Source organism: Muscardinus avellanarius (genome assembly GCF_963383645.1).
Source record: "Muscardinus avellanarius genome assembly, chromosome: 11".
NCBI lineage: Eukaryota > Metazoa > Chordata > Mammalia > Rodentia > Gliridae > Muscardinus > Muscardinus avellanarius.
Genome location: NC_137797.1, coordinates 36,006,738 through 36,031,404, shown reverse-complemented (window position 1 = coordinate 36,031,404; position 24,667 = coordinate 36,006,738). Strand labels below are relative to the sequence as shown.

The 24,667-nt window shown below is 31.9% G+C and overlaps 1 protein-coding gene across 1 annotated transcript in view; it reads right to left on the bottom strand.

The window, feature by feature from the left end:
• Positions 1-3,291: 3,291 nt before the first annotated feature.
• The window catches only part of MGAT4C (MGAT4 family member C), a gene marked incomplete at its 3' end in the record, with an annotated part of 82,651 nt that continues 61,275 nt past the window's right edge, over positions 3,292-24,667 (bottom strand). Inside the window, exons 2-4 of the mRNA XM_080705494.1 lie at positions 16,511-16,663; positions 9,005-9,152; positions 3,292-4,433 (exon numbers count right to left, since the gene is read on the bottom strand). Coding sequence (XP_080561620.1) covers positions 3,292-4,433; positions 9,005-9,152; positions 16,511-16,657 — 1,437 coding nt within the window. The 5' untranslated portion in view covers positions 16,658-16,663. The remainder of the gene's footprint in view (positions 4,434-9,004; positions 9,153-16,510; positions 16,664-24,667) is intronic.

Genomic DNA, 24,667 nt, shown 5'->3' with positions numbered 1-24,667 from the left:
CTTTTAAAACCTAGAAATATCTTCTATATAAATTTCACAAGGCCATGGTTTCCAACGAGAATGTAAAAATGTTTATATTAACACTTTTTATGTGCATTTTTATATCAACACTTATTGCTGCTAAAAATGTGTGTTTTCCAAATGTTTATATTTTACACATTTTATTGTGCTTTTATGAGAAGCTTTACTTTGATGTGCATAAGTATTGGAAAGTCTCCTTTAAGGAGAATTTTAAGCGTAAATAAGCCTTTGAGTTAGCTTAAACTTTTATACAAATCTTAGATGCACACATTTTTGGGCTTGAAATTTGTCAGCATCTTATTTTCATGGCAATGAATAACTCTGCTATTTATGATTTCAGTCTTTTTCAGCTGATATTTTAAACAAACATGTGTATATAATACATACAAACACAGTAAAACTTATATGATATATAAATCTAAAATACAGATTCATATATCATATACAGACATATAATTACATACATTTCCTGCAAAGAGGACGCTCATATCACATAATGCTTTATAACAAATCAAACCCAAACCTAATTGTTATATTTTGGGCTCTATGCCTGAGATAAGTTAACTACAGCCATATAGAGTTCTTAAATATAGGAAATGAAACACTGAGCCATGTAAAGAATGTTTAATCTGATTTTACCCTTAGTGGAGAAGCTTTTCTTGTCATTCTCAATCTTTCCATTAGAAAGTTGGTTAACACAGTTTCTACTAGTAAAGAAAACATAACGGCCTCTTTAGGTGATTGGCTAGCTCATTTAATCTTAATTTTAGTGATGGAAGAATTTAAAGATGAAATACGACTTATTTGGGTCATATTTGTACTAATAATTTTCTAGTAAAAATATAATTTTCCTCTTTCTTCCATCTTTCCTAAAAAGCATATCCAGAAGTGAATGTATGCCACTAGATGGTCTTTGGAAACATACTCCCAGAATATGTAAAGTCTAGAACTCATTTCATGAGTCCAAGTCTCGATAATTTGAGTGTTTGGAATATAATTATACAACTTTTTCATTGAGAGTGCAGAAAAATGTTATATTTAAGTTGTGAGATGTGAGTAAAATTTTATACAACTATCCAGTTAACAAAAGATGACAAGAAAAATCAGGGAAACAGAATATTCAGTATCTGCCAATTATTCTCTGAATCAAAGTAAACATAATTTATTAAGAAAATGGAAACATTTTCTTAATAACTTTAAAACTTGGATGTCCCACAAAATAATATTTACTTTTATATATTGTCTTTATCCAATACTATTTTACATGTGTACAAAGAAAATACACATAGCTATTTTGTGATGAAAAGAGCAAAAGTTTTCAATTTCTCAACTGAGTTTCTAATTTAACTGATTTGGTAGAATGAATAAAATAAAAATTTTCTAATCTTTTTTGCACTATATCATATCACTGAATCGAAGCATTCTTTTCAGGATGAAAGGGAGAGCAAAAAGTTAACCTGTTTCTTCTTACTATCATATCTAATCTTCATATATGTAAACACAGATAAATATATATAAACATGCATTTGAATTTTCCCATGAACATATATGAAACACCATCCATTTATCTTCATGATGAACCCTTCCCATCTTTGCTGCTCATCAAAATATAAAAAAAAAGAATAATGAAAGAAAAAGAAAAGAAAGAAAAGAAAAAGAGAAAGAAAAGAAAAAAGGAGAAATTAGAAAAGCTCAAGATCTTCTGACAAAATAAATATTTTCAGAATGTACTAGGATCTCCTGGATTATTTTAAAGGTATGATAGAGACACAACTGTCTAGTCCTAATAGGAAAAATTTAGTCAAGTTTGTTTTCTATTTGGGTGTACATACTATAAAAATTATCAGAGCACTTCAAGATTACTTCACAGCATAATAATACATTCTATAAACAATATACTTGGTATTTCAAAAGAGCACAGCATATTATCTGAGATCTACTTAGCAAAGAGAGAACCAGAAACATATCTTTTGTGAAGAGCAATTTCATACAAGGGAAAGAACATTTTGTAGTTATCAGAACTGAAGATTTCTTCATTTAGGTTTGTTAAGAAATAGCTTGTTAACTATATAAAATCAACTAATCTTATTAGGGTTTTACTTTGTATGTTTATCTTTAAACTCCCCAAAGAAATATGATACATTACAGAAATTGTAGTCATGGATTTTACAAAACATATAAAATCAATTTTAAAAAATGTTTCACATATACAGAAAAGTATTTAAAAATAAACTATAGGTCTTTTCTATTTTTTTTAATGCAGGTACCACTGGGTATGGTGGCGCATGCTTGTAATCCCAGTACTTGGAAGGCTGAGACAGGAGGATCACAGGTTTGTAGCCAGCCTCAGCTACTTTGTGAGGCCCTCCAAAACTTAGCAAGACCCTATTTCAAAATAAAGAACAAACAATAGGGCTGGGGGTGTAGCCTGGAGGTAGAATTACCCCATAGTTCAATCCCTAGTACTGATTATTAAAAAACAAACAAACAAACAAACATACATACAAATAGTACAGGTGCCAAATAAATTCTGAAAATATTAAGCTTGCTTACTTTGTAAAAGGGAAATTAGAAAAAGATTTTTTCCCACAGAAAATTTATTTAATAATAAATGCTCAATTAAATGTTTTTGAAACAATGAACAATATTCCATTTCATATAAATAATCAGGGGAAAGATAATTTTAAGTATTTTTTTTCCTTTTTCCATAGCCCTACTTATACACAAAAAATGTTGTAAAGACACCATTTCTATGAGGAGATATTCAATGTAGATGTACAGAAGTCAATGAAAACCTAAATATACAAGAAAAATAAACCAGAATATAATTCTAACCAACTGTATATTCACACAAATTTGTAATACAAAGCTATCTGAAAACATAACAAATTATCAATTCTTGAAAAAGTATATATAGTTGGCAACATTTTCCAAGAATCACCAACCAATAAAATTTTCTCATTTTAAATCTTTCATGTCATTCTTGACAATCAGTTCAAACTGTGAAGTGAAGAATACTTAAAATTTCAAAGGAAATTAGCAGTAACTAAAGAATGATATTTAGCCTCAGAAAGGAAAATAAATACAATGTGTGTATCAGAGTAAAACTGTATTGATAGTGGAAACCAAAGCTGCCAAGATGGTTAACTTTTCTTTTAACATACAGTGTCCACTTCTTTCCCTCCAAAGGACAAATGTAGCAAAAAAGGAAGACAGCAAAAAAGAAAACAGAAGACCTGCTTCAGGAAGTGAACACACTGATTTAATTGGTTAAGAGGTCCAAACGCTAATACTCCTAATAATCAGCCACTCCTTTTGTGTTTTGGTAACAAGTATCCTCAAACACTGTATATCAAATGGAATTATTTGATTCACCTGTGACATTTCAAAGTTTCCATTTTTGAATTCCCCTAGTCTTAAGTAAGAAGTACATTCTTTCTCATGTTTGGAAAACATAAGTTTTTCTCCAACGTATAGGGCCCCATAATGCAAAATGTCATTTTGCCGATCTTCTGTTCCAGTATTCACTTTAATTTTTTTAATTATAATTGGCTTTTCAAAGACAATAACAAAGACATCTCCTGTTGAAGGTGCTTTGCCCCAAAAGTACTCATCCACAATACTGTAAGCTTTGCTTGCTTCATAATTTTCAAACACATTTATGTTGGTGTATAGACTAGCAGGGGGGTTGTCCGGGATGTCAAATGACTCCTCTTCAAAATCATCATCCTTCAGCTTATTCTCAGTTCCTTTGTATGACGAATAATAACCCATGTGCTGAAAGAGAGACGGTTTAAACCGGATCACATTTTTCTGAGCCAAGAGATCCCGAAAATGAGTCAATAGCCAATCACAAGGCATTTCTTGATAAAACATTAATAGAAAATGTGCCAAACGAGGGAGATCATGAGAATGATAGAGTTTACCAATGTAGCCAAGCTTAGAGAACTCAAGAGTTACCCAGTAAGTTCCTTCTAAGGATGTGATGACTTTCTTGATGGCAGTTAAGAAATTTTTGGAACACTGAACATCATCTTCAAGCATCACATAATAGTCTGAAGTGTTGGCACAAAAATTAAGCAGAAAAGCATAATCTACATTTTGCTTGGAACGAAATTTGACTCTATCTTTTGGATCATTGTAATTTCTTTTAAGACCGTCCAGGATCGGGTAATATTCTTTAAGAGCATGTATAACCATTAATCTTCCTGCAATGATATGATGGGCAAATTTCTGTGTAATATCTTGTACCATGACATCACGCCAGGATGAGTTAAAATCGGCTAGGTGAACGACTACTGAAATTTCCTTCAGTTCTTCATAGCTGGATTGCTCAAAAATTGACTTGATTGTCTCAAGTAAATAGTTTCCTTTTTTTCGTTTCACTGATGAAAGTCCAATTGTAAGATACCCTGAGTAAAAGAATTCAGAAAGAAGACAATAAATGTGAAGTAGATTGGAATAATACAGAAATATGTACAAAAATGTTTCCTTTAGGGCTGCTACTATGTTAAGTAAATTTAGTGAAGATTATGTATAGAACATTTAACAGTTGAAGTAGTAAGATAGATATGTAAAAGCTATAATAGTTTCTCCATAATTGTTATTTTTAAAGAAAATAAATATATTTTAGGCACAGTGAAGTATAGGTCTTATAACTGTGATCACTTGTTCATGAAATAAGAAAAAAAATATTTAAGGTGTTCTGAAACATAATGTTTCATATATGCCCACTGGAGAAGAGATATAGATGTTTAGATACTACACAAATTATTTGTATATATATATATTTGTATATATATGTGTGTATATATATACATTTGTGTATATATATACACATATATTTGTGTATATATGTATATATATACATTTGTGTATATATATTTGTGTATATTTGTGTATATATACATTTGTGTATATTTGTGTGTGTATATATATATGTATATATATATACACACACAAAGGAAAGATAATTAAGGTTGACAAAATAATTGCAAATGGTTAGAAAGAAAAATGAAGCAACTCATTTTAATAATCTTTTTAAATTATTATAGAATGAATATTATTTATTTTTATTTTTATTTGATATCTTTCATTGTCTTATTAGAAAAATTCATAATTCACAATTTAGACATTTACCTAGTAAATGTTAGAGAATAAACAATATCATGGATGTACTTGAAATATCATAAAATATATTTGAAAAATGTATCATCACTCAAATGTATGGTACATTGTTCCAAGACTTCAACATTACTATTTTTTACATTTGAAACACATTTTATTATAATTTAGGCTTGAGACAGTTTTATTCATTTAAAATATAAAGAAATAAACTGGATGTTTTTAGGGAATAAAATTAAACTAAGAAAAGATAGTTCAATGCTACTGAGTATTAAATGTCTTTCTCTTGCAATATTTTCACTTTTAAACATTTCATTCTTCCATGACTCAAACATGAATAAAATTCCTGAATCACTATTTGGAAAACTGGGAAATGCTTATATGTATCAAGATCATTAACTTTTTGTTTTGCTTTGTTTTATGGTACTGGGGATAGAACCCAGGGGCTTTCTACCTCCAGGCCATACTCCCACATCTATATTTTTATATTTTGTTTGGAATTTTTATTTTTATATTTTATTTGGAAACAGGGTCTCACTAAGTTGCAGAGGGCCTCACTAAACAGCAGAGGCTGGCTTAGAACCTAAACTATCCTCCTGTTTCAGCCTCCCAAATACTGGGATTACAAGCATGCAACACCAAAGCCTGGCTTCAAGATCATTAATTTAGTGTAGACACCTACAAGATACGATTTCTACAATACTAAAAGTTTCCCTCCCAAGGAAAATTTTTTCTTTTAGCATATCAGTAAAGTTGAGCTTTACAAAATCTGATTAAATGCCTCGTTTTAAGCCTCTAATAACCATTAATATGTTGTATAATATCATGAATAAACTTAAGCTATCCTATCACATTGATATTTAATAATAGCCAAAAATTACAATAGACTTTGTACATAGGAGGTGGTGTATATGCACTTTTATCTCTCATAAGCATTTGGAAGGTTCACAATACAGTCTTTGGGATAGGTTGGCTACCATTCTGCTTTATAGATGAGCAAAACAAGCCCATATGTGATGAGGTGGCTCATGAAAAGAGTTGTTAAACTTAGTAAGTGGTGTAGAGCCAAGATGCAAACTGACCTTGTATCTACTGTACTACATTGCCTTTAGTATCATGCCAGCAGCATGTGTGTCAATAAACATGGGCAGATTTAGCCTGAAAAAGGGGGATTAGTAATGCTTAAGCAAAGAAGGTGTAATGAATACAGTGAAAAAATAGTAGCAGTCGTATGAAACTTGAAAGCCTAAGAACACTATACATTTGAAGTAGGAGAAGAGAAAAAAATCTATGGAAATGTAAGCTAACTTGGCACTTTGCTTAACCTGGTAAACACAAACTCCCCAGCCAAAAAAAATAATAGCTTCCTAAAATTTATACTCAATTTCTGTGGTTGCCACATAATCTATTTATAAATTTATATTATCATTGTATTTCATTGATCCCAAGACATGTATTTTTCACAGATATTTATAAAATCAGTTGAATATTACAAATGATCGTGCTTTGCAATAAAAATTCATAATGTTTATATTTCTTAGTGGTATGTGAATCAAATAATGATACTTTTTATAAGCTATGATGTCTTGGAATCTATAAATTTTTAGTATCTTATTTTTTGCTTCAAGATCCCCCCCATCACAAACTCATTATGGGTTGAAGAGTTTCCTCCAAGAATTCATGTCTTGTATAGAAGCTATAATTGCAAGTTTGTTAGGAAATAGGGTATTTACAGAGGTAATTAGTTGAAATTCTTGATATAAAGTAATCCTGGATTTAGAGGTACAATCTAAATTCGATAACCAGAATTCTCATAAGGAAAAAATGGAACATGAAAAATCAATGAGACAAAGGATATTTAAAATTGAGATGGGTTAAATTTATGTTGCCACAAGCCAGAGATTACCACAGTTATGATAAAACAATCAAGGAAGGATTGGAGAAAGAATTTAAAATGTCACACACATATAAAATCAAGGCCACAAAATAGCCCAGGAAAACATGAGGCAGGAGACAACAATTGCTGAGATAATTTTGGTCAGGGGTGGGAGGTTTCTGGAAATTATCTGAGGCCATAAAGATAGCAAAACTTTAGCAAAAACTGGTTACATTTTATTGCAATTTATACCTGGAATGCACAACATAAGCAACTGACTACCAATCATCACCTGGGTTCTTTTGAATCAATGCAATTTTAACAAGTTTGCTGTAACCTTCTCCTTTGCTTTTCTTTCTGTTTAAAATCTCACAGCCTTCAAATGCATTTGAGAAAGGACCAATTCTAGATGGCTATATTGGGTTCTCCCACATGATTGCCTTTATAATGACTCATCAGATCTCTTTGTGTTCCTACCAACTGTGCCTCATCTTTCTTGCCTTTTAGGTTCATAAATTTTCCCTTACAACATTCAGAGGAAGTGTGGACCTGCCAGTACTATGCAAGCATAACTTGATATTTTTATAAGTAACTGGCTTCTAGATTAAAAACAAATTTCAAACTATTGGTTAGTCATAAAAGAAAACAATAAAAGGCTGAAAATATAACAACATGAGAATAGCTGTCCCACAGAGGGCTAATAACCAGAATATACAGAGAAATCAAGAAACACACTGCTAAGAAAACAAATAACCTAATAAAAAATAGGCAAGTGAACTAAGTAGACACTTCACAAAGGAAAAAATTCAAATGGTCAATAAATGTATAAAAAATGCTCAACATCATTGGAAATTAGAGAAATGCAAATCAAAACTACCTTAAGATTTCACCTAACTCCAACTAGAATGACAATCATTCAAAACACAAACAAAAAAAAAATGCTTGGGAAGATATGGAGAATTGGGAACTCTAATACACTGCTGGTGGGATTGCAAATTAGTGTAACCACTTTGGGAAACAGTATGGAGGATACTCAGAAGACTGAGAAAAACTTACCATATGATCCAGCAATGCCACATCTGGTTACCTACCCAAAAGAATAGAAATCGAACTACCAAACTAATGCATGTGTATCTGTGTTCATAGACACACAATTCACAATTGCCAAACTATAGAACCAGCCAACATGCCCCTCAGCAGATGAATGGATTACAAAAGTATGGGACTTGGGCACAATAAAATTTTATTCAGCCATAAGGAAGAACATAATTTGTCATTTACAGAGAAATGGGTGGAACTGGAAAACATTATTCTAAAGTGAGATTAGTTAGTTAAAAAAGCTAAAAATCGGATGCTCTCACTAATATGATGAAGCTGGGGAGAAAAAGAGTCAGAGGAGGAGCTCTAGACAAAGAAGGAGAAACCTTAGATGACCAAATAAGGTGACTTAACTGAAAAGGGATGGGGAGGAGGAAGAGGAAAATTCCCTGATGTATATGATGTACTTTCACAAACATATAAAAGTCAGTCACTAAACAGAATGTGAAAAGGAGAGAGGGGAGGTTTGGGGTGGGAATTGGGAAAGGGTTATATAAGAGATGTGTGCCTGTATGCCTCTACCAATCTTGTACTCCATTAAGATGTATCATTATAATGCACGAATACAAAATTAAAGTTAAAAAATACATTTAAAGTAAGTTAATTTTTACTTGTCTCCTATACTATTCCACAGATCGTCTCTATACTGGTATACCACAAAATGTTTAAACATTCACTTTAAAATTAGGCATCTTAATTTTTATTATTAATGGAATTTGGTCAGTGAAAAATTGCAAATTTTGAAGAAAAATTAAATTCCTTCTCAAAGTATATATAATATGATTAAATCTGTTAACTTTTATTACCATACAAATAAAATAATTTGCCATTTTTCCATGCAGCATATTTTACGTATGCTTGATTTTGGAGGTTAAGGCTACTTACGTTTTCTCTGTAAAGGTGTGGCAGCTAGGTAGCGATAGGTGACATTAATGGCCCCTGAGAAATTAGATAAATCCTTGAAAGTGTGAACATAGCGTTCTGAATTCAGCTGATGTGTGGATGTTTCCCTTACTAGCTGCTTGTCACCCTCCTATAGGTCAAGAAAGGAGGCAATAAATAAACAGTAGACAGTCATGTATTAAAATTTCTTCTTACACAATGAAGATATCAGAACCATCAATAATATGGAACAGTATTTCTGGACCCGTGAACTGAAGAGCACCACTGCTCTCCTGATTTCCCACCTCCAGGTTCTCTCTATTGCATCACAGTCTTTATTTCACAGCTCATTTGACTTTCTACAGCATGCACTGATACTGGCATCCTCTGGATAAACAAATCTCTGTGCGAAAATTCCCACTACCTTCATGTCAAATTCAAGTTCCCTTACAATAATTAAGGATTTTATGATGGTAATCTATTTTAGAATTTCAGCTGAAACTAATTCCCACCAAATTCCCCAAATTCAAGTGATATTAATGTATTTACTCTTCCTCCAGCCCTGTCAAATAGAAGACCACATATAATTTCTGTGAAAGTAAAACTTCAAAAATTAATTAGAACTAGGCAGCAGTGGACACAATCATAGGGTTTTGGATAATTTATTAATTAGATCATTTTAATCAGTCATTTATTGGACTCTAAAATTGAAAGCTCGTGATAATGACTATCCATAGTCTTTGTGAGGTTGTAGTGCTTTTTTTCAAATGTCCTCAAATAATCTCAGTTAGGATACATTTGTACCAAGTCAGGGAATCTTGACCAAGTGCTCAGACCTTGATCTAGTCTCTCTTATAACAATATATATGTCCCCGCGCGCGTGTGTGTGCATGTGTGTGTTAGTCTACTAGAGATGAAGTCTGGCCCTTTTTTATTTAAGAACACTTATCTATGTGGTGATTTGGTGGTAGAGTTTTCATACCATTAAATCTACAGAAAGATTTATATTTAGAAAAACATTTAAATTCAGGTAAAAATATATCCCATTAGGCATTAATCACCTCAACACTTTCCTTTCTTTGAGTATGTTGAATGGTAGATTTTGATTTTTAAATCATAATTTGATCAAACCTTTACTGGTTATGCATTACTAAGAAAATACTTGTTTGGCTTGTATATGTAATTTGTTACTCAATGATTTGGGGCAAATAAATTAGGAAGAAATTATTTTATGCTACATGTACACATACAATACTGTGTGTTGATATGTAGATCTATTTTAATATGAATATCGTCTATGAGGCCAATCATGTGCAAACCATGAAAAGAGCAGACAAATTAAATGTATTAAATGATTTTGATCTTGATATTAGTCTGTGGTCAATAAAACTTTAAATCTTGGTTCTAAAAGAGAATAAGACTCGAACATGAGTTTTACTTTGATAGCAACATTAAATACTTTGTGTCACTAAAAAATAAAAAGATTCTTAGTTTAAATTTTAAGGTATGCCATCAGACTGGAATTTCTTCTAAATAAAAAATAGAAAGTAATGAAGTATGATGGAGATTTACAAAGTCTTTCAATATTAAATCAAGGTCCTTATTAAAACAGGTTTCAGCTGGGCGTGGTGGCTCACGCTTGTAATCCCTGCGCTTGGGAGGCAGAGACAGGAGGATCGAACGGGTTTGAAGCCTGTGCTTAGGAGACCCTGTTTCCAAATAAAAATGTAAAAACAGGTCTGGGAGTTTAGCCCGGAGGTAGAAGGGCTTCCAGGAACCCCAGTAAAACAAAACAAACAAACAAACAAACAAACAAACAAAAAACAGGTTTCATTCCAAATCTTCCCTGCTATCTAATTGTGTTTGTGAACCTATATATGGTCTTTCTTAGTATATATTTATATTTTGTATTGTCTTAATAATATGGATAAAGAATAACACTTTTGTCTAATTTCCAAGTCTCTGATCCATCTTGAAATAACTCTTGTGCAGGGTGAGAAACTGTGGTTTATTTCCATTTTTCTATATATGGTTAACCAGTTTTTCTAACACTTTTTGTTGAACATGCTATCTTTTTCCAGTGTATGTTTTTGGCCCCTTTGTCAAAAATCCATTGTCTATAAGTGTGTGGATTTGTTTCTGAGTCTTCTATTCTGCTCCATTGGTCTATGTATCCATTTCTGGTGCCAGTACCATGCTGTTTTTTATTACTATGGCTTTGTAGTATACTTTAAAGTCAATTATTGTGATTTCTCCTCCATGTTTTTTGTTGTTAAGAACTACTTTCGATATTCTGTGGGTTTTTTTTTTTATTGTTCCAAATGAATTTAAAGATTGATTTTTCTAGGACTGTAAGGAATGACCTTAGTAATTTAATGGGTATTGCTTTGAATCTGTAGATCACTTTTGGAAGTATGGCTATTTTGATGATATTTATTCTGCCTATCCATGAATATGGAAAATCTTTCCATTTTCTTAGGTCTTTTTTGATTGACCAGAGACCTTGAGGTTCCTTGAATAGGTCCAACAGTGCAACACATAGGCACAGGTAAAAACATTCTAAACAAGACCCCAAAGGCACATGAAACTAGAAGCTGGATCAATACATGGGATTGATTTAAACTAAAGAGCTTCTGTACAGCAAAGGAAACTCAAGAACCTCACCAAGAGCCAAGAGAATGGGAGAAGATTTTTGTCATCTACTCCTCCAATAGAGGACTAATATCTAGAATATACAGAGAATTCAAGAAACTTAGCACTAATAAAACAAATAACCCAATCAAAAATGGGCAAGTGAGCTAAATAGACACTTCACAAAAGAAGAAATTCAAATGATCAATAAATGCATGAAAAAATGCTCAACATCATTAGCAAGCAGAGAAATGCAAATCAAAACTACCTTGAGATTTCACCTAACTCCAACTAGAATGGAATTCATTCAAAACACAAATAGCAAATGCTGGTGAGGAGGTGGAGGTGTAAGAACTCTAATACAGTGTTGGTGGAAATGCAAATTAGTGCAACCACTTTGGAAAACAGTATAAAGAATCCCCAGAAGAATCGGAACATACTTACCATGTGATCCAGCAATACCATTTCTGGGTATCTACCCAAAAGAATAGAAACCAAACTACTAAACTAATGTATGAGTATCTATGTTCATAGTTGCAAAATTCACAATTGACAAACTATGGAACCAACCAAGATTAACATAACATTAACATTAACAGGTGAATGGATTACAAAACTGGGATATGTACACAATGGAATTTTACTCAGCCATAAAGAACACAATTTTGTCATTTAAAGGAAAATGGATGGAACTGGAGAACATTATGCTAAGTGAAATTAGTCAATCCCCCAAAATAAGAAATTGGATGCTCTCCCTAGTATGAAAAAGCTAAGAAGAAAATGGGTCATAGGAGGAATTCTAGACTAAGAAGGAGATAATATATATGAGCAAATAAGGTGACCTAACTGAGGGGATGGGAGGGGGGAGAGGGGAATTCTCTAATGTTCATGATGTACATTGACAAACATATTAATGTCAGTCACTAAGCCAAACCTGAGAAGGGGGGAGGAGGAAGGAATGGAGCAAATATTGGGTAAGAGCTAATTGGGTGATATGTGCATATATGCCTCCATTATCTTGCACTCCATTAAGATGTATGACTACAATGTACCAATAAAAATTTAAAAAAAAAAAGAAAAACACTTTGGTCTTTCACAAGATTTGTAATGTGTTTGCCATCTGCAAAAGCTAGAGACTTTAAAAACATCTGAAATTAACCTTTGATATTAGATTTCTTACAAATACACTGATGTAATATCCAGAGTTCTGATTAGTTTGTTATTTACATATAAATATTTTTATGTGTTTCTGCCACAAAAACTATAAAAATCATTAAAGATTTAAAATAAATGAAATTACAATTGCTAAGAAATAACTAGGGACTCAGTTTAGCATCATACATAGTGTATGTAATCAATAGGGTACAGAAGAAACTTCAATCAAAATCACAGTAGTCACAGTAATAAATTTATTTTACTATCTATTTTTATGTCATGTTAAATCCTAAAGAAACTGCATAAATTAGTATCTCTTCAAGAATTTTTCTAACCTGAAAAATGTAAAAATCTAGACCTTTTCTGAATAAGATGGTATACGCATTCATACTTATTAGAGAACATAACAATATAAAACAAAATGAAACTGATATAAAAGTTCTTAATTAAATTCTCAAGAATATGCTTCTGTACACGTTGCAGCATAAATAAATAATGCAACTTTCACCTGAGTCAGCCTCATCAGTTGATTTCAGAGGCATCTAACTGAAAAGTCAAGCTCTCCCTGGGAACCTTCTTTCTGTAGTCACTATGCTATAGTGTGTTTCTCAGTAATAAGACAAAGTTTTATGACAATCATTTTCTGGATGGGAATGCAATTCAATGAACTAGCTACAGACTAAATATATACCCTAGTGGCTACTTTGAAGATGCGCACAGCCAAGAGGCTAAGTTGATTGGGCATGCAGCATCTCTCCTACTTGCATTTGTCTCTTCTACTGAGCTCAGCATCCTTTCCAGTGAAAAGTCACATATGTCTTTAATATACAAACAAATACATGAAACTGTAAATGTGCTTAGAATTTTAGGCCACAATTGAATTTTCTAGAAAAAAGAGCAAAATAGAATGTGGTAAGTAATTCCAAAGACAGTACTGCTTAATTTTTCATCTGATTTTCTCTGAAATCTAAGTATTATTTATTAGTAATATAAAAAAACAAAAAAGGTAATATAATAAGGGTCTACGATTAGAAAATTTCATCATTATCTTATTATAAAGGCAAGATAGTAACTGAAGTTAGATAAACTTATCAAAAACAAATCAACAGATAAATTATAAAAAGGACGAAATGCTTTAAAAAGTAAATTATATTCTTATACAGGGAAAATGTCCCATAGATATTATAAATTTTAGAGGAATAATTTAATAAAATTGAATATTAATGTTTGAAGAATCTTTCAAATCTTTATTATTAAGCCTTGACATAAAATTTGGATTAAGCTGGGCGTGGTGGCACACGCTTGTAATCCCCGTGCTTGGGAGGTGAGACAGGAGGATTGTGCAGGTTCAAAGCCAGCTTCACTGGCTTAAGAGACTCTGTTTCCAAATAAAAATATGAAATAGGTCTGGGAGTGTAGCCCGGAGATAGAAGGGTTTCCAGGAACCCCAGTACCAAAAAAAATTGGATTAAAATTAAATTTACTTAGAAATCATTTAATAAGTAGTGCAACTTAAATAATAAAAATGCTATCCTTAAATTTACAATAAAAGAGAGTACTGGTATTTAATGGTCATTTTCACTTACTATTTCCAAGTTAACATAAGTATTTTAAGATAATCATAAATCTACAAAGCAATCGCATCTCTGCAGATGAAATGATTTGCAAATTTGACTAATGTATGCATAATACAGTCAGAGAAATTTCATTGAAAAAGTCTCTTTAATAGAAGAGCTACTTCCTTAAACCAGTTTTACATTAGGAGGCTAGGATCAATATTTAGATAGGACTATGTAAAAATTTACAAAATGGAAATATAGCATTTGATTTTTCTTTTGGATATATACTGTACTATTTATTCAATATTATATTGTGAATTTAAAGAAGACACAAAGGCATTTGTTGCATATAATGATCTTTGGTGCTTGTTGAAATGACAGATATAAATTTCACTTGACATTCATAATTGTAAAATGTCATTTAATACAAATATCATATATCACATAGCCAAGACTTGACTTATAAAGTTTCATTTGCTTTCACAAGCAGCAAGAGATGCAAGAAATAAAGTTTCATTATGAAATTTAATCATTATTAAGAGAATCCCTTCTTTATAATCTTAAATTCTAACAAGAACCAGCTAGATCATATTGACCCTTTATTGTCCTTACATCTTAAAACCTAAAGTTAATACTAAAAAAAAAAAATTCCAATGTGCGTCCTTATTTAGATTTTCTAGTTTTCTATGTTTGTGTAAGTCATGACTAATCAAATCCTGTCAATCTGCAATCTCAATTATTGTGAATTGATTATGTATGGTAGAATTTCACCTTCAAGAACAGAACTAAAGGAAGAAAGATGTATATAAAGTTGACTTACTAGGAGAATATGTACTATGTAAGATCATATGATTGACCTAGCATAGTATTTGGAAAAAAGTAGGTAATTATCAAATGATGCTTAATGATACTTTATTGGGAAATTCTCTTTGTGATTATTATCATAATCTTTTGTGCTAAAATACTATAAAACTTAGATTAGGCTTGCTTGAGATAAACAAGTTTAGTCTCTTTGAGCAAAAAGGTTCTGATTTTGTAAAATATGTGAATAGCAATAATAAATGAAGATTAGGGTAGATATTATAACCTGAATTCAAAATAAAATGTAGAAAAATTGAATAAATAATAATATCAACATTACCATGAATTATAAAATGATATATTTATAATTATAAGAAAAATTATTAAAACCAATAAAAGGATTTATCACAATTAAAATACTCTTTAATATTGTATATTTCACAAAAATATATTCATATATAATCTATTCATTTTTATCATATCTCATTGTATTGGGGATTAAATCCAGAGACATTCTAATTTTGAGATACACTATCATCCCTTTTTTATTTTTACTTTGAAATGAGGTTTTGCTACGTTGCTGAGGGTCTTTTAAATGGCTAAGCCTGACCTTGAATTTGCAATTCTCCTATCTCAACCTCCCAAGTACTGGGATTACAGGCATGTGTTATTCACCTAGCTATGTATCTCTTTTTAACTACTGAAATTTCCACATAATATTATTATCCTTTGGTATTTCCGGTGAATTTAAGTACATATATTGGCCATTTAAGGCTATTCAAATTCCAAAACAAATACCACACACTGTAATAAGATATTACTTAACCAATAGCACAATTAAATAGCATCCTTAGCTAGATAACAGTGTTTTGAAAATTTAAATAATATGTAAGAGTAAATACAGCAAGAAATAATATTTTGTTTTTTCTATATATTTAAAAGTTAAGTCCAGAATATATGATTTTAAAGGTTTTATATAGTACTAATTTAGCGCAGAGATGGCAGCTAATTTATTTGTAATTAGATATACATATATGAAGCACAGTATATACAGCATTAAAATTATTGCAACATAAATTAAAATAGCATGATGATGATGACAATATATCACTACTAGCAAAAGGAAATTGGGTAAGGGCTAATTGGGTGATGGGTGCATGTATGCTTCCACCATCTTGTACTCCATGAAGATGTGTGACTACAATGCATTAATAAAAAGTTAATAAAAGATATAGATGTTATCATTTTATTCAAGTTAAAGCTATCACCCAGCCTAAGATTGAATTTAGGTTACAGTTGGACTAATTATAGATTGACTTAGGCCTTATTTAAAGAAAATATATAATTAACCTCCAAAACTTACCAGAACATAGCTATCTTCAAAGTATAAGTTCATAAATAGGAGAAAAATGACAAGAACTCCCAAGAATGACACTGTAGAACGTTTTCGCAAGCATCTCATTTTATCCAGTATTTGGAAAATGTTTTTCATTTGAGGAAATTTAAACATTCTCTCCTATGAAAAAGAGGTATGGTGTTAATAACAATTTTAAATGAAATTTTATATATAGCATATATTAATAAATTTAATGTACCATATATAAATATAACACATGATACAGCCAGGCGTGGTGGCGCACACTTGTAATCCCCGTACTTGGGAGGTGGAAACTGGAGGATCGCGTGGGTTTGAAGCCAGCCTCGCTGCCTTAAGAGACCCCGTTTAAAAAAAAATAAAAATAAAAAAAAATAAAATATATATATATTAGGTCTAGGAGTGTAGCCCTGAGGTAGAAGGGTTTCCAGGAACCCCAGTACCACCCCAAAAAATACATTATATAAATATAATATGCCACATTATATTTATATAATATGTAACATAACATAATATAGGTAACCTATTTATATAATATATTTTTATATGCTACATTTAATATAGTAATATATTTTATATTAAATAACATTCATATATAATATATAGCATATATATGTAGTATTTACAAAATTTCAGAGTACTTGAACTAAAAATTACTCATTTTTAATTTCATATATAATGTTGACATATATCATTATATGTATTATTTATCATATGGCACAGCTACTTTAACATAAGGTCAATGCAGTGGTATATTCTGATGTAGAATAATTCCAAAACAAAAGCAAGCCTTACAATTATTTATGAAAAATAAAAATTTATAATTGTACTGTAAGAACAAACAGGCCTTCCTTCCATTAGAAACAGAAAAAAATATAAAAGAAATTCAGACGTGTCAACTGTCACCAACAAGATATTACATTAAGACATTTACATCTCCCGTTATATTGTAATAAAAATAAAAGAAATAAAAAGCATGGACCTAATATTTATCTTACAGTAAGTGACATTTGAAAACTTTCAATGAGAATCTGAACTAAGAAGAAGTTAAGGTTTAAGATAATTCTAAGTATGTATTTTAAAACTTCTGAATTAAATTTCTTTAATAATTTTTCAAGTGTTTATTACTAAATCGGTACAAACTTTGGAGAGGCATGTTTACATTGATTTGTTTGATATACTACGAAAGTTTGGCTATTTAAAATAGTTAATTTAAGCCGGGCGTGGTGGCGCACGCTTGTAATCCCCTCACTTGGGAGGCGGAGACAGGAGAATCGCGCAGTTTCGAAGCCAGCCGCGCTGGCGTAAGAGACCCTGTTTCAAAAATATAAAATAGGTCTGGGAGTGTAGCCCGGAGGTAGAAGGGTTTCTAGGAACCCCTGTACCACACCAAAAAAAAAAAAAAAAGTTAATTTAGATTATTGAATAATGATTATGATGTATAAACATATCTGTCAATCATACTTTGTCTAAAATCAACAGAAAGAAAATAGTACCATGCTGAATTGTGTAATGGATCTACCCAGGTGCATCTTTAGAATGAAGCATTTATGTGCAAGGAGGAACGTCAGGAGGTAAATCATGTCTGTACCGTAGACCCTTAGAAATACACCTAGGAGGTAGCTGGCAAAGAACATCTGTTAAATGAATCCATACAAGAATTTATGAACTCATATAAATTATAGCAGATAATATTAGGAATTAGAAAAAGCCTTAACATTCATTAAGAATGAAAGAATTCTGAAAAGAAAATAAAATATTTTCAGTATTAACTCTCTATTTCCTCCAGCCATATCCTTCTCAAAGATTATTTTTACTTTTCTTATTCACTTGTAAGAATTACAAATCTATTATAGAAATGCATATTATATTATACACACACATTTATATATATATATATATATATATATATATATATATATATATATATATATACACACACACACACAAAACACATGAGGAATGGAATAATATAGAATATTCCAAATAGTACAAGAAGTGTTCAAAATAATGCTTTTAGAGGCAATTCTGCAGTTCTTTCTGCAATAATGCAAAAGTGAAAAAACACAACTTCAAGATACAACTCTAGCTGGGTGTGATGGTACATACCTGTAATCCCAGTATTTGGGAGACTGAGACAACAGGACCACAGGTTCAAAGCCACCAATATCAACTTAGACCTTGAGCAACTTAGTAAGACCCTGTTTAAAATAATAAGCTGGAAGTGTAACTCAGAGGTAAAATGTTCTTGGATTCAATATTCAGTACCAATAAAAAAAAAAAAGAGAGAGAGAGTGAGAGAGAGAGAGAGAGAGAGAGAGAGAGAGAGAGAGAGAGAGAGAGAAAGAAAGAAAAAAGAACCAATTCTAGCACTGGCAAAGAAAGAAATGCTGAAGTACTTATGGAATAATGGTGGCCACCTAAATTCGAATATCTGAATTCTCTAAATTATAATCCTCCTAAGTCCACTTAGAGCAATACTCAGCACAATTCATTATTCTATGATGCATACCCTCAGTACAACTATGAGACAGACAATAGCATAAGTTCCAGTAATATATAACTGTTAAAAATAACTCACAGGGAAAGCAGAATGGGCTAAAAAATAAAAGCTCAAATCAGAATAAAATTTAATGAATAAATAATTATAAAGAAAATCAGAAGAGAGATCAAAATATATGTCATACATTAAACAAATTACATTGAAGTATCTCACAATACAAGAAAGATAATAAAACTACCCAAACCTCCTCCCTATATCACACAGAGAATTATATCTCACACTTAGGTCCAGGAAAGTAAAAAAAAAAAAAAAAAAAAAAAAGAAAGAAAGATAAAAGAAATGGTACTTTGATTTGTATCTCTGTGATTGCTAATGATGTTGAACGTTGTATATATTTATTGGCCACTTGAATTTCTTCTTTGTGACGTGTCTATTTAGTTCACTTTCCCAGTTTTTCATTGGGTTATCTGTTTTCTTAGTGGTAAGTTTCTTGAGTTCTTTGTATATTATAGACATTATTCCTCCATGGGAGGAATAGTTGGCATGGTTCTTGTTGCTGAGAACTACTTTGGGTATTCTGGGTCTTTTGTTGTTCCAAATGAATTTAATGACTAATTTTTCTATATCTTTAAGAAATGACAGGCCTGGCGTGGTGGCGCACGCTTGTAATCCCCGCACTTGGTAGGCGGAGACGGGGATCGCGCAGGTTCTAAGCCAACGCGTGGCTTAAGAGACCCTGTTTCCAAATAAAAAAATATATATAAAAATAGGTCTTGGAGTGTGGCCCGGAGGTAGAAGGACTTCCAGGAACCTCAGAACCACAAAAAAAAAAAAGACCTTGGTAAATTAATATATATTACATTGGATCTCTAGTTCTTTTTGGAAGAATGGTCAGTTTAATGATATTTATTCTACTTATTCGAGAATATGGAATAATCTGTCTTCTAAAGTCTTCTTTGATTTCTCTTTTTCAATGTTTTATAATTTTTTTTTGTAGAGGTCTTTTACCTCCTTGGTTAAGTTTATTCCTAAGTACTTTTTTGTGGGATATCCTGAGTGGAAATGTTTTTGAGGTTTCTTTCTTCAGTGGACTCATGGTTGGCGATCAGGAAAGCTTCTGATTTTTTAAGATGGAATTTGTATCCAGAGACTTTTCTGAATTTGTTGATCAGTTCTGTAAGCTTTTTGAGTGTTTTGGGTCTTCTTAGTATGTAATCTTAAAATAGAGAAAGTTTTAGTTATTCTTTTCCTATTTGTACTCCATTGATTTCCTTCTCTAGCCTTATTGCTAGGGCTAGAGTCTCAAGTAATACATTAAAAAATGTGATAATGGACATCCTTGTCAAATTCCTGTTTTTAGAGAAATTTTCTTGCGGTTTTCCCCCACTTAATATGATGTTGGCTGTGGGCCTATTGTAGACTTCCTTTATGATGTTGAGGTCTGTTCCTTCCATCCCTAATTCCAATTAGAATGGCAATCATTAAAAACACAAACAACAGCAAATGCTGGCAAGAATGTGGAGAAATGGAAACTCTAATTCATTGTTGGTGGATTGCAAATTAGTGCAACTGCCTTGGAAAACAGTATGGAGGATCCTGAGAAGAATGGGGGTGGGGGGAACCTATGATATAATCCAGCAATAACACTTCTGGGTATAGAAATAGAAATCAAACTACCAAACTAATGCATGTGTATCTATGTTCATAGCTGGATAATTCACAATTGCTAAACTATGAAACCAGCCAATATGTTCAACAGATGAATGGATTACATGACTGGGATATGTACACAATGGAATTTTACTCAGCCGTAAAGAAGAACGCAATTTTGTCGTTTAAAGGGAAATAGATGGAACAGGAGAACATTATGCTAAGTGAGAGAAGTCAGTCACAAAATGTAAAAAATAGGATGCTCTCCATAAGATGCAGAAGCTAGGGAGAAAAAAAGTCATAGGAGAAACTCTAGACAAAGAAGAAACCATAGATGAGCAAATAAGGTGATCTAACTCAGGAGAATGAGAGGGGTAAATAGGGAAATTGATGTACATCACAAACAAATCAAAGTTAATCACTAAGCCAAACATTGGAAGGAGGGAGGAGAGGGAATGGGATGGAAATTGAGGAAAGGCTAAATGAGTGATGTGTGCATGTATGACTCTATTACTTGTACTACATTAAGATGTATGGCTACAATACACCAATAAAAAATAAGAATAAAAAATAAAGAAGATAGGAACAATAACAAGAAGAAAACAAAACAAACATACAATAAATTGCTGATTTCATGTATTGGGAAGTAATATGAAGTTAGGCCATGTTTATGTTGTGCCATGAAACAAGTACGCTTTCAAAATGATCAAGAAGCCAGGCATGGTGGCGCACGCTTGTAATCCCAGCATTCGGGAGGCTGATACTGGAGGATCGCAGTTCGCAAACAGCCTCAGCTACTTAGTGAGGCCCTCTGAAACTCAGTGAGACCCAGTTTCAAAATAAAGAATAAAAAATAGGGCAGGGGGTGTAGCTTGGAGGTCGAATGTCCCTGGGTTCCATCCCCAGACCCACACACACAAAAAAAAGATCAAAAATTGGTAGGGGCCTATCTAATAAAACATATATAACAGCCTGAAGAGGCTTCCATTGGCAAAATTAGTTATCATATGTTTAAAAATATGACTATGATTGATATCAAAATATGAAGAAATATAAACTTGTAATGAAATGGTGATGATACTAAGAAATAAAAAGTAAAAAAAAAAAACTCATTTTCTATAACTTGAGGTGACCTCTGTACAATCTTCTCATCATAGAACTTTGAAATCCAAAGAATTAAAGCTTTTACCCTACATTTGTAGGGTGAACTATATTCATCCACCACTCATGATGGACATTTTCTGATATGGGACAAGGGCAACACAGGACAATACATTTGAGAGAAAGAAAAGCATAGATGTGGGCCTCATGATTTCTCCAGGTTAGGATCAGGAGGCAGTTTTCAAATCATTGTCAAGCTCCTGGAGAAGCTTCACAACTTCTGGAAAAAGAAATGGAGAACTGGGCTAGACTGGAGAAAGAAACATGAAAAAGTAGTAGACCAAACAGTTCCTGAAATTTCTGCAAGGTTGGGGATAGTGTGCGCATTTATTGGCCAAGTTTGTGTGTCCATCAACTAGCTGGATCAATGTGTGGGGGAAAAAATGGACATTCAGCTGCTATGGAGATCAGTGTGGAGATTCCTAAAAGCATAAATAAGGAATAGCAAGAGAAAATACGAATTTATGGATGATAACAATAGAAATAACAAAATTAAAGAGACACAAAAACTAACCATCTCATTAAACTACTCCATAATTCCTGAACCATAGAATGTATGAGATAATAAATGTTTTAAGCCACCAAATTTCAGAGCAGTTTCTTAGGCGGTAACAGATAATTTTATACAGCTATCAATGAAGAATTCATTTTTAACATAATGATACAGGATGAATTATAGAAGAAAAGTAAAAGATAAAGTATTTATTACTAATCAAAATAAAGCTGAAGTAATAAGTTAACATCACCTAACATAAGCATTTAATAATAGTGTCAACTTGTCAGAGAGAGCACAACTCTCCTAAATGTGTATGTACCAAATATATTTTACAATAAGTGAAGCAAAAGTCGATGAAAGTGAAAAGAAGTAGGCACAAAATATAATTAGATAGTTAAATATTTATCCCTCAGTAAATGTAAGAAGAGGTAAATAGAAAATTGTAAATATAGATGATACTAATAACACTATCAATAACTTAATCTAACTGACATTTATGGAACTCCCTACCCAACAAAACATAACACATATTCTTTTCAGGTACATTCAGAACATTTGAGCAAGACAAAACATAGTTTGAGTGGCAAAGCCTCAATATATTTAAGGACACTGAAATTATACAAAATATGTTCACAGATGACAATAAAGGTGTATTAGAAAGATGTGGAAATTGTTCAAAGAATTTAGAAGTAAATAGCACATTAATGAATAAATAGGCCATGTGTTCGAGAAAAAATTAAAGAAGTTATTAGGAAAATATTTTGAACTGAATGAAACTGAAACAGAACAAACAAAATCTGTATGAAGTATGCAGTGCAGAGATTAAAAACAAATGTATTGACAGGTGTCGTGATACACACTTGTGTTCTCAGTATGTGTGGGAAGCTAAGACAGGAGAATTTCAGGTTCCAGGATAGCTCCAGAAACTTAGTAAAGCCCTTACCAACAGAAAGACCTTGTTTCAAAATAAATAAAATAGGGGGTTTAGCTCAGAGGTATAATGATCATGCATTCAATTTAATTTCCACTACAAAAAAAGAAATGTTAACATATAATATACATCATACGTCATATGTTTACTTAGAAAAGAAGAATGGCTCAGATAAATTATCTAAATCCTATATAAAAATAGAAAAAAAAGAGCAAACTAATCTCAAAGCAAGATTGGAAAGAAAGAAGCAAATTAGGCTAAAAATAAGCAGGAAAAAATATCAAACAAAATAAAAAAGAGAACAGTAAAACCAAATGCTAGTCCTTTGGAATGACCAATAAATTGACATTCCTTCAGACAGGTTAATCAAGATTAAAAAAGAAGAAGAAAGCCAGGCGTGGTGGCGCATGCTTATAATCCCCACGCTTGGGACGTGCAGTTTCAAAGCCTGTCACGCTGGCTTAAGAGACCCTGTTTCCAAAAATATAAAAGTATAAAACAGATCTGGGCGTGTAGCCCAGAGGTAGAAGGGCTTCCAGGAACCCCAGTACCACCAAAGACCCAATTATTGATGTGAGGAATGAGACACGTGCTATCAACAGACTCTACAGATATTGAAATAACAATGAACATTTTTGAAAAATGTTATGCCAATAAATTTGGCATCAAGTTTAAAAAATACAAATTCCCAGAAATCAGAATTGATCATATTTTATTAAAAATGAATATAATTCCATATATATTAAGTTAATCAAATGTGTAATTAAAAGCACCCCTAAAGGAAAACTGCATGTTCATATGGCTGTAGGACTAAATTCTACCAAATAATTTTCAGGAATAAACAACAATGCTATAGAAATTCTTCCAGACAACAGAAGAAAGTAAATATTACCTACTGTCTGGATCTAAGAAGAATACACTTTAAACTGATAATGTCATAAAATTTTATGAAAAATATGAGTAAAATGGATAGTGATAACTTTACTAAAATTATTAGATAAGCAAATAAGGTGGCCAAAATGAGAGGGATGGGAGGGGCAAGAGGGAAACACCCTAATGTACATTCATTAACATATCAATCAGTAAGCCAAACAGGAGAAAGAGGGAGGTGGAGGGAGTAGGAATTGGGGAAGGGCTAAATGAGTGATGTGTGTATGTATGCCTCTACCATATTTTACTCCATTAAGATGTATGACAACACGCACCAATAAAATTTTTTTAAAAAATATAAGAATTCAAACATAGCTAAACCCAACTATTATTACATATTATTTGATTTTGAAAATATATGCCTTCAAATAACATGGAAACACACACACACACACACACACACACACACACACACACTTGTATTTGCATAGTGCACCTCATTAATTGCTCCTCAGCCATGATCACTGAACCTGG